At 33.5% G+C, this 12,801-nt stretch overlaps 1 protein-coding gene across 1 annotated transcript; it reads right to left on the bottom strand.

Annotated features, from left to right (window-relative positions):
• Positions 1–5,524: 5,524 nt before the first annotated feature.
• LOC108193921 (protein SRC2) lies at positions 5,525–6,551 on the bottom strand. Its single transcript, XM_017360774.2, has one exon. The coding sequence runs from the start codon at positions 6,462–6,464 to the stop codon at positions 5,634–5,636; it is 831 nt and encodes a 276-aa protein (XP_017216263.1). The 5' UTR covers positions 6,465–6,551; the 3' UTR covers positions 5,525–5,633.
• Positions 6,552–12,801: the final 6,250 nt, after the last annotated feature.

Below are 12,801 nucleotides of genomic sequence, written 5' to 3'. Positions count from 1 at the left end.
CGGATATTTATAAGGGCAAGTCGAAAGTGTATTTTTATAATAATGAATATAGTAAGTCTGGCTTAGCTGTATGTTAGAATGAATCATGTATATTTGAGATAATGTTTTGGAGTATGCACGTATCCGGGTGAGGGGGGTACTTGTGAGAGAAGAGAGGGCACTGGATTGGTAAGAATCGAACATACTTTCTTATCCAACTAAGTCCCTTGAATACTAATATGAGGAATCTTTAGTTAAAGAAACTACTGCTCAATCTTTCTAGAAATGACCAGCAAGAAAATGACTAGTCCCAATCGATCGGCTGGACTTCGAATCGAGTCGAAGAACTCTAAACTCAACATGATTATAAAAAGAACCGTTTTTTTTATGATGTGCTCATGAACACATGTTAAGCACTTATAATTTATAAGTTTGACTCATTTTAACTGGCTCTCATTTCTTAATAACGATGGACCCTTGTATACACAAAACCACCCCAACAACACCTATTAAAATGACCAAAATATATAAAAGTCAGTGTTTAGCATGTGCTCATGGAGTATGGACACGCACTAGATAAATCCAAAAAGAAATAATGAGGGGCCGATAAATTTTTGATTGTTTTATTCATCTTGAAATAAAAAAGAAGTAAAAAAAGTAAAAAATGTAAATGAATGGATTCAGCTCGGAAATATTGAGCTTAATCTGTCGATACCTAAAAGAGATATTTTTATTATTTTATCAAAACTGGAAACTCGATAACAATTTGGAATTCATGTTTCTATTATACACGAATAACTTATGCAGTCAGGCACAATCACCAAGCTCATAAGTTTTCATATACAATTTGATTTGATATGGCGACTTTGGAATTCGATTATCAAAAAAGTTTTCTCAACTCCATTCGGTATAGAATTTAGTCTACAAAGTTGCTCAATTGATATATTCACCCGAAAATACCGATTACAAGTGTACGTTGTAGAATAAAATACGTTGTATTGCGCAACAGCATGTACAGAGACACGTATAGAGATCTATCATTCACAATTCTACAGGAACATGAATAGTGACTAGCAGTCTAAAATAGGTTATAGGAAAATACAGATTATTCACATTCGGGTATCATCGATCTAAAGGAGATTCGAAGCTTGTGGCTAAAAACAATGTTAGACAAAAGCTGGAAAAACCAACTTCTTTTTGCAGTAAAAGATTCATTGGCTGCGTTTTAAGAATACAAACCATCGTCTTGGCCAAAAAAAAAAAAAACAGAATACAAACCATTGTCTAGCAATGCACTATGAGTTACATAATCCCACTCATGCTATTCATCTTGCAAATTGCAATATGAATCACTGACCAGAAAGTTGATGCATGAAGAATTTTTGCAAAAATAGAGGCGAGTTAGCTTAAAGATAGAATATTAATTCTAAATATGGAAAAGAGAAGGATGCTCAGAGCATGAATGTAGGACGTACATGGCAGCTGCCTCATTCCAAAATGTGAATGGAAGAAGAAAATGATTCTCTCAGTACTTTTTTGGAATTTGATCACCTCCTAGAGGCTGGAGCACACAAACATGACAATTTGAGTGTTGTATTACCTAACGACTGCTGGACAATATTAATATTCTTCTGTCAAAGATTACAAATTCTTTTTTGATGTCGGAAGAAACACTTATTTTCAGTCATAAAAAGGAGATGTATCCGTGTATATCTAGTATCTACGTCGTAAGTTGAGAGAAAATTAGTTGTGAGTGTATGTTAATCAATTTATTTAAAACATGACATATATTTTATTAAACAGGAATAAGGGATTACTTCGATCAAGATTTTATTGAATAATTTCCCTTAAAAATCACTCTCTCAAAAAATTAAAAAATAATGTGTATATAAAGTGTGCATAAAAGAAGTTATATTGAATTACACGTGTTTTGACTAAAAATGGGCTTAACTTATTTCTCTTCTGTATGTTGTAGGTTAAACTTTCACAAAATCGAAGTACATAAGAATGTTAAAAGGGTCCTAGTGTGTGTCCATTGGCACACATTAACAACCACTTTTTGTTGAGATAGAATGTTTTTACTGGTCATGTGTTTTGTGCATTTGCAGGAGGTCATGATTATTAATGAGGTTTTGGCTAATAAAAGCTCTCCACCTCAATAAAAAGTGGTTGTTAGTGTGTGCCCATGGGCACACACTAGAAAATCCGATGTTAAAAAGTCTATTTAAGAACTTTGTAAATAACAAATCTGAATCTTATCCCTCGAGCAATTCAATCCAGGAACGTCTTTATTTGCAAAAGCAAACTGGTGTTGGACACAAAATAGTGAAAATTGTGCAATGTAGGAGGCGAAAGCAACATGAAAGTTAGTGAGAAAACTTGCCATTCAACATTTGCAACGAGCAGATACATTTGTGTGCCTTTAGGGCTTCAATATACCATCCTCTCTAAAAAAATGTTTCTTCCATTGGAGCATTTTATGGTCCCGAGGTTGAAGACCATTTTGTACCAGCACACATTTTCGAATGTACTCCCTCCGTCCCATTTATAAATTAATGTCATGATATGGATATTTAAAATGTTTGTTTGAATATTCTTTATTTATCAATGACTTGTGAGTTATTAAATTTTAATAATAAAAATAGAAGTGAGTTTGTGGGTAAATAAATGACTTATGAGTAATTTTATATTCTTAATTTCGTATCCAATAAATTATAAATATGAATAAATTTATACATATTAGAGGCTTTCACTCTTTAGACAAAAATTTATCCATTTATAAATAATAAATAATATTTTTTAAGTTAAAGACAACACACCCCATGGCCTCTTCAGAGAAGTGTAAATTTAGAGGGGGCAATCCAGGATGCAATGATGCAGGGGGAATCTCACTGCGATTTGCACCATAATATAATACTATGTAATTAGGTAAAAGACACACTAATCATTAAAAAATATAATTAATAAATATTCACCTTTTTGTTTGTGTGAGAATTTGTTCTCCAATACCGTCTAAAAATGTACTACAAAATAATCTCAATGGTTGTACAAAAAGAAGTGAATTTGTACTTTGTTCCAAGTATAATTCTCAGGTTACCAAATAGAATTCACTTTCCAAAGCTTGAGAGGGATTGGTGGCCTAAACAGAGATCAAATTTGATTAAAGATGTTAACAGAGAGAATGATTTGGTTATCTATCATTAGTAATATGCTTAATATCATGTAAAAGATGATTGATTTGTACCCGATTACAAAGATTTAAGGGAAAAAAAGTCGAATAAATATAGAATTGAATTAAGGATCATATTCCCATTCAACTAAAAGGCTATGAAATTAACCTTTTTTCTCCTAATGATATTCCATGTCTATAGATAATGACGGGATGAAACCAATACATGCCATTAATTAAATAAGTAACAAATAATTTTAAATTCCTAAACCATGCATAACGCGAAGATAATGTGGTTAGCAAAAGCTGGAGCTGCTTTCGGTTTCTACTTTTCTTGACTTGTTTGAATAAATAAGTAGAAACGCTTTTAAGAAACTGATAATACTAATTTTTCTCTCAGAATTTCTGCTTATTTTCCAAAAAAAATTCACTTCTTTTAAGTTAACCCCAATGCCCCGATAATTTCTTATGTCGGGAATCTGCATCACTAATTTATACTACATTTTTTCTTCAAAAAAAAGAAAGAAGAGGTGCTTATAAATTTTGATTAGTTTGATGTAGCAATGTAGGGGTGATCGCGGTACGGGCGGTGCTATTTTTGACTAAAACCGCAAACCAAACTGCATATACGGTGCAGTTTTAACCGCATATTGAAAAATAAAACTGCAACCCGCACCGCAATTTGACAAAATTTGAAACCGCAATCGCACCACAAAAATCAAAAACCACATATTACGGTGCGTTTTGGTGCGGTACGGGCGATTTGTGCGTTGATGATCACCCTGCACCAATGTTAAAAGTCCTCCAAATTTTAGTGTAGGCAATGTTTTGAAAGTGGGCCTCTGAAATGTTTTTCATTTTCGAAAGTAGAGTGGACCATTTAAATTTAATATGCTGAACAAAAGACACACTAAATGGGCTTGAATGCAGCCTAGCCCAGTTTATTCGATTGGAAGTTGGGGGGGGGGGGAGTTAGCCCAATAAGAAGCTAGTAGCCCAGTAGGGGAGGAGTACAGGACATTTCTGCCAAGAATCTGAATAGTTGTTGGTGTAATCTTTTACCTGTACTGAATTCTTGTTAAGAATCGTCTTTTTTGCCTTTACTAAAGAGTGAACTATATTAGATCAACGAAATATCTTCTAACAGTGTCTCCAATAATCAGGGGAGGAGACGTGCTCATCACAAAGTTATTAAGCGCACAAGGAAGTCTAGTCATTTTGTGAGCTACCTTGTTTGCTTGCTTCCTAACAAAAACAACCGAAGTACCAACTCTGTGCTTCAGAATGAGTCGACAATGCTTTATGAGGTTCCCCAGCTCCAAGCAATTCATCTCTGCTTTGTTTAGTGCCGTAACAGAAAGCATAGAATCACTTTCTACTACCGAGAAAAAAATTTCACCTTCAAATACAGAAGCGTCGACATTGATTATTTGATTTTCAGTGTCCCAATGGGAGGTGCTTTCCACTTGTTCTCTTGCTGAGCGACAGGCTTTTTCAGAGACTTAAGCTGGCTGCCCCTCTTGCTATTAATTTCCCTCCAATCTGAAATTTGTTTCTTACTCCAGCTCATGATAAACTCAGGGGACATACTCTTATTTTCCCAGATGCGTTTATTAATTACTTGCAAACCAGATAGCTCATGATAGCACTGCTGCAATCTTCACCAGGTTCTCCTTAATTTCTGTGCACAACTTATGAAGAAGCCATCCTGATGCATTTTCAGTTTGCCACACATCATAAGAGAGACCTACATTTTGCCAACATCCCTTAGCAAATCTGCCGTCAAAAAATAGATGTAGCAAGTGCTCAACTTCACCTGCAGCAACCTACAGGAGCAGGAATTCCCTTACCTCGAAGAAGATTTCTAATGGACACATTATTACAGAGAATCGTTAATGGACCGATTAGCATTATATTATGGTTTGAGTTAACATATTTACATGCAAGAAGCTATATATGCAATGCAAGTACTTCCTCCACTACTTGGCCCTTAGCAGTTAATCAGGAATATGCAAGTAGCCAACTATCACCAATCAAAACAGTTGACGAAACTGCAAAGTTCCAAGTCTCCCATTTATTTTAAGCCACCACGAAACAGTTGACATTTCTGTTATTGCTAGTGTCAATGACATTCAAATATCAAAAAAAAATTATGATATTTACAAGCAACAGCACTTAGCCTAACAACAATAAAGTAACAGTATATCAAAGTTTCATGGTTCCAGCATAATTACTGCATTTCCTAAAATCAAAACTTTGGCTGAATCTCCGAAGTTCCAATGACTAGAAGTGATAAAACATACTTAAAACAAGATAGTTTAAGACAGTTTATTAGAGTGTAAAGATCAGTCATTAATTACACAAATCATATAGGAGTACAAGATACTGATCTTATTCAAATGCAAACTTGACATCCAACATCAACTATAATTTCAAATGGTACTCGCCAAAGATTATATAAAACGTATAAGTTAATTACACCCCATCAAAAATCACCACCTCCATCATCGAACCCATCCGAAATCATGTCACCAATCAACAATCCACCAAGAGCACCCCCCAACAATCCCAACCCCAATCCACCACCTCCAAACTTACTCTTTTTAGCTGGCTGCTGCACTTGTTGCGGTGGATACCCATAACCCGGTTGTGGTGGAGGATAACCATACCCCTGTTGCGGAGGGGGCGGATATCCATAACCCGGTTGTTGCGGTGGATACCCATAACCTGGTTGTGGTTGTGGTGGATATCCATAACCCGCAACTGGTTGACCACCCTGCGGATACCCTGCGGGTGCATATGCACCCGCCTGCGGTGGATAACCCGAACTCGACCCGACACCCGGAGCCCCAGCCGGATAAGCCGTGACAGGCTCATCCGACTTGGAAGTCACGTGACTTACTCCCGCGATTTTCTCGCTAAACTCATAAGAAAACCTCAACTCTCCCTTGGGCTTCCCAGAAGCCTTCCTAACCTGGTAACTAACAAACTGAACTCCCTTACTATCCACCATGATCTCCTTCATGGGCACACGCACTTCCCCAACATCTTTGTCCCCAAGAGCCCGTTCGGCACGTAACGTTATGACAAGAGTCAGATGATTTTGCTGCGCCGCCACTTCGTCCACAGTAAACTTCATCGGAAAGTTCCACGTCGGATTGACGCCATTAATCTTGTCCGTCGGGGTCCTCTGTTTCGCTCGAGGATCGCCACCAAAGACGGTAACGACAGCGTAGACTTCGAGTTTGGAGAAAAGATTGACGTTCTTTAGGCCTTTTGCAGCAATGAGATTGACATCTAGAGTGCGATATTCCATATTTTTTTACTTTGTTATCGATAATATGATTGCAGATTATGTTATATATAGACAAGAAGACTATGTAGATTAATGTAGATGCGAATAAACGCGCTGGCGTAGCGAACAATTTGGAGTATTCGAAGAGAGTAGAAATTAAAAAGTCACGGATGACGAGTTTAACGCGAGTTGTACACGCCTTCTAAGTTCTTTAGAAATCGAAATTTCAACGGTTGAGGAAGGAGGGAAGCTGCTTCCCATCCTAAATTTAGGGTGCAATATTTCTGCTTTTATAAATACTACTTTGCTTGAACACGTATGTTAAGATATAATTTTATAAATTTTTTTTAGTCTTTTTTAAATAAAAATTTATTATTTAAAATTTAATATAAAGAACAAATTACGAAATTTTTCATCTTAAAATATGTGTCAATTATTGGAAAAAAAATTCGCATCTAATTAAATAGAAAAGATTAGCATATTATCCATGATTTGACTTTTTCTAAAAACGACAGTTGTTTTTAGATTTACCAAACAGCTTTTCACCTGTTTTTCGGTAAAAAACTGTCGTGGCCGGCTGCGATGCCAAACAGTACCTAAACCAAGATGGAGAAACAGCAAGGTCCATTTTGTTACAATGCTGCTCAGATAAAAGTTAATGGCCCTGTTTGTTTAAGAGAAGCAGAAGCTACTTCTGGCTTCTGCTACCCGTTTGTGTAAAGAAGTAGAAGCGAAGCTGAGAATGCTAGCTTCTCTCTCACAGCTTCTGCTTCTTTTCCAAACATTTTATTAACTTATTTACTTCTCACTTCTGCTCCACTTCTCTAGTTTAAACAAGAAGTCACTTCTTTTAAGCTTGGCCAAACGGCCCCAATATTGATGTGGCAATGCCTAAAGCTAAGTTATAGATACCCACAGTCCACAGACTCAACACCGGTATGTCAACCAATCTTTAGAAATCAGCATACAGAGATCAGTAGTATTTTCGCTCGTATAGAGATGCAGCACAAGACCAGTTAATTATCTATTATCACTGATCAGCCCGTTAACTCATTTTATCAATCTAAGCTTTGAAGAGGATAATAATGGCGCAAATCACAAGCATAAAAACAAGTAAAGGCCGCCTTCTCCAGGAATGAATTAAAACAGATTTATCCACCTTTTGAAAGTGATCGAAGCAAACTCTTCAATAACTTTTATTAATAAGCAAAACCAGTTTCGGTGGAACATCAGTACCAAAAGTACCAAAATTTGATCATCTTATATTATATTTAATTATTATTATTATTATTATCCTCTTATTAAAAGTATTGTATTCTCATTAAAAGACGTATATCGGTCAGGAATTTATAATATTCATGATTAAGATATTCTAATTAAAAACGACTTCTATAGTTATTAAGATTTTGCAATCATAAATTTTTTTTACTTAATAATTATAATCATTAAACTATCATGAAAAAAATTCGTATTGGTTAGGATTTTATAATTTTATTCTATTATTATGAAAAGACTTTCATATTAATTATGATTTTATAATTAAAGACTTTAATGTTGGTTAGGATTTTATAATTATGAGACTTTGATATCGATTAGGATTATAATTAAAGACTTCAATGTTATACTATTAAAAAAAGACTTCTCCCGTGGTTACGATATTGTAATGCAACAGTTATACCACGAATAAAATTATTTATTTTAATTTCTTTAAATTCAAATAATTTAATTTATGAAACAACTCTGTAAAACTCCTGTCATGTTTCAGCATTAATAAATAAAAGTTTATATTGATATTAGTAGCCAAATCGATATTATCCATATATATACTTTTCATTAATATTCGAAATCCATCTCTGGCGGAAGAATATGAGTACTAAATTCGAACTATCCGAATTTGATTATGATCACGTAATTTTTCTATATAATACATATTATATACTTATATATAATAAGCGTAAGGGAGATAATTTGGTCGCATGGTCATATGGTCCAAAAGCTTATCATCTGTTGGATCGTATATTGAACAAATAAGCACCGTCAGATTGGAACAAAATTAACTTATGTTCTATAAGACAACTAATAGCTACTTGGATGTTTATAATTCCTTTTCTGAATCCAAAACAAATTCTGTCTTTCACGTGTTTATGGATTTTTTAATCCAAAATAAATATGTCCTGCCAGTTTTATTTGTGGAATCATATAAATCGCACCGCCACAATTTTTTTATAATATATTTTAAAATTAATAAGCCGGATTTACGTGAGGAACGAATACATAAACTTTTTCTTAATCCAAAATAGATTCCACCTTCTTATTGCATGTTTATGATTCCTTTTCTTAATTCAAAACAAATTATGTTTATCAATTTTAATCTAGAACCATATAATTTTTTTGAAAATATTTAAATTACATTATAATAATTCTAATATAAATAAATTTAAAAATATAATCTAATATGAGTTGGCGTAACGTATTCTACTCAAAATATATTAAAATTTGATAAAAAGAATTTAATATTTTGGCATTGAGAATTTAATATTTTGGCATTGATACATACGATAAAAGGAATGGCCTGATTACAATAGTTTATTTGAAACCATTAATGGTTGTGATGGTGTATTTACAACAGTTCTAACTTAGAAATAAATCATAATTTCAAATTTTATTTTATTGAAAATTTAATTTATTATTTATAAATTAAATTTTTTCATACCATTTAAAATATATTAAAAAATTGTAAATAATTAAAAAGCTCCCGTGCCTTGCACGGGCTATAAGCTAGTTTTTATAAAGACGAAAAGGTGGTGGTAGCACTGTCGTGACAAACGCAACTCCAACGAGAATAAAATTATTGTAAATTATCTGATTATAGCCATAAAAAGGGCTTTACAAGACTTTGTCAAAAAAAATTAAAAATAAATTAATTTTAAATTCATGTTATAATTCTATATTAATTTGACACATATCTATCAATATTAAATTTACAAGAATTTCAATTAGCTTTTATAATATTTATTAGACGTATAAAACAATTATGAATTAAGAAAATTAAGTTGTACTAAAGATCCTCTCGGCCAATTTATATATGTTGGTGTCGAATTTTTTTCACATCTATTTAGAATCAAAAACAACATAATGATATGAAACATACCATTTTGATATCATAACATGTATTTAGAGGATATTTTTTTCTAAAAATAAAAATTAAACATAATTAAATATTAATATGTTAATGCATAATAAAATTTGTATCTCAACAATAATAATTTAAATTCTTATATAAAAAAATATTATATTTTCATTAAATAATAAATTTTAAAAATTTATATAATCCCGTGCTTGGCACGGGTCATAAACTAGTACAAAGTAATATCTGAATTTTTGTAATATATACTATACTATAATAAGTCAACATGGGTATAATTTGTAGTCCAAGGTTTTAGTTATATTTTTTGGTTCGGTACTCTCCTTTTGGTACTACAAGTCTACAAATGTGGAGTCTATTAGTATTACATTGTTAAACAGTTTCAAATACTAAAAACACTCATAACAAAACATTATCATATAATATTTCATTAAAAAAATTATAATGATGTTATAAATAAAATTATAAATATACAATTTTGAATATCCTTTTTTAACAACAACCTTCATATAACTCTTTTTAATTTTAACGTGTTCAATTTCAAGATAAACACGAACCATTACATAACCCTTTCTAGCTCTAATCTTAAAAGTTATTGTTGTCAAAAAAACGATTGATTAGATTACTGAATCTTTCAAAGGATTACACGATCGGTTATGCTTGAAAAAGATTTGAATATTCTGATTTTTTTTTATTTTTAAATCCACGTGTAATAAATTCGGATTAAATATACTAAAATCCTGATATGAAAATATAGTCAGTTAAATAATATAATTTAATTAAAACTCAATCCATTAATACTAAAATATTAATAAAATAATATTAAAATTTACATTATAAATAATAAATTACGAACTATATATCCGTCCGTGCTTCGCACGGGTTAAAAGGCTAGTATTCATAAACCTGCAACTGGCATATTATAGAAGGTAGCACGAGACGTGTAGACCAGCTTCTCAGATACCTTCATTCTGAACTCAACCGCAACTACAGTCAAGTTCCTTCCTCTCCCTACAACAGAGGCATCCACTAACACCTCTGACTGCACATGTCAAATAAAGCATTAAATTAAAAATGCAAATCCAGTCGACCATATTGAATTGTACTTATTACTCTTCTACACATTTAAATCACACAAATTCTTGCAAAACAGAATCAAGTATGTGTGGGAAGACTAAATTCATCCATCAAGCAGAAGTAATGGAATGGAGGATGGGATGATACATTTGCATATATGTCCAACAAGTAGTTAAGATTTTATTATTCTGCATCACGACCTTTTTAACAACCAAATCTAAAATTAGCATTACACAGAAAAAAACTGGTATACACTTGATGCCAGCGCCCAGCCTGTATCAGGGAAAAAAGAGAGCTCGTTCACAAGCTAATGACGAGCAGTGTACTATGCTAATCTAACGTGTTCCAGCCAGAGGACAGAGTAAATATGTGACCTCTTGTTTCAAATTCATAAGTTGCAGGAACCATCCATTATCTTAGATATCTTTTGACTAAACAAAATGTCAATATCAATGAAACTATATATTGCTATACCAATTTTTATGTCAATGCCGGTAACCATAATTCACATAATGATCTAAAGCACTTGAGCCGAAATAGAGAACAGGTTTGATGCTGAGCTATAAGTACACATGTTCTCAATTAATCACGGTGAAGCACTTAATCAATCACTTCTAAAGATAAATGAACAACTAACTTACATCGCATGGTGCAGAAGAGAGGTAAGAATTGCTCAATTCTACGAGAAAAAGCTCATTTTCTTTTCCCCCAACCGTTCTCGCACAATCATGTGAGCAAGTCCTTGCCGTTGTTGAGATGACAAAATGCCTTGAGATTTTCAAGGACTGAGGGCTGCTGAGCAATTTCTCGGTGATCAGAATCTAATGAATGTACTTTCCCTCACTGACGTATAAGTTTCTAGTACTTCTCACCATTTCCGGGATGCATCCCTGGTAAAACTTAAAACTTATCAATGAATCAATGGCAAATGTGAAGTTCCGGGATTGTTGGGTCCAAATTCCAATAATGGAATGGCAGTCTATGGCATTTGATAAATAGATGATCAAACTTAACCTGATTTCAGCCTAAGCCAGAAAATGTCATATATTAACCTCCAGTGACAGAAATATATATATATATGACAAATTGACAGTTCAAAGATTACTGTATATTAGTATGTCTCAAACACAGTTTTATTACAGAATTAGGAGTTGAATGACATCAGCTCATTGCTCCCTATCTTTCTTATTCGTTTTGTTTGCCCGGGACTGCGAATCTACAATAGCTTCAAGTGCCTTCAGAGTAGGCCTCTCCTTCCTCGCACTCCGTCTTCTCACAGCCAGCTGCTCAGATGTTGTAGCATCAGACTCATGCAATGCTTGCAAATCACTAGTCTGCGCAGGGTACATTGTTAAGTCGACCACCAGACGGATACCTCTTACCCCATCCACCGCCGCCATTTCCTCCTTCTTTCGCCTGATATCTCCCTTTATATACCCATTTGCCATGGCTTCTAGGATCCTTGCAGTCAGTGAACTATTCCTCGTTCCCAATCCCCGAGCAGATGAACTGGTTTTAGGATGGCCAGCTTCTCCTGATACGGTCAATGGCGTTTTCTCCTGAGATGATACCTTATTAAGAGTCATAATTTTTCTCGAATTTGGAGATCCTGTGCTAAATCAAAATGTATTAAAAATTTAGTCACAGTCTAAAATAAGTAAATAACATACAATTCAAGAACAAATATTGATAACATAAACAAAAATTGCAACCTGAGTGTATTGTGAATTATGAATACAGAAAGATTGCTTCACTATGTATTAGCTTCAAATGCAGCCTGTTTATCTTTACAGATAGTTAATATTATAGGGATAATAAAATTTTGTATAAATTAAAGCTAAGTAACAGCCTCTCCTATTAAGGAGGACTCTGCCAACTGAACAACCAATGACCAGGTCTGTGCACAGATTCAAACTAAACGCTATCCAAATCTTTTGCAGAGTAATATTTGGTCTCGAGCAGTCAGCAGTATTGCAAGTCTACAAAATTTTAGATTCGGGGTCTTCTACTAAAAAAATGTTCGCATTCCTACTTTCGACCAACGGTACGAAATAACATTCATAAGTTCATTTATTTTTTTAGTACCAACAAACTCTATTACCATATATTATTAAATATAATTATATAATTATTTTA

This window comes from Daucus carota, chromosome 7 (assembly GCF_001625215.2).
Source record: "Daucus carota subsp. sativus chromosome 7, DH1 v3.0, whole genome shotgun sequence".
Classification (NCBI taxonomy): Eukaryota; Viridiplantae; Streptophyta; class Magnoliopsida; order Apiales; family Apiaceae; genus Daucus; species Daucus carota.
This window is presented reverse-complemented; position numbering and strand designations above follow the sequence as displayed.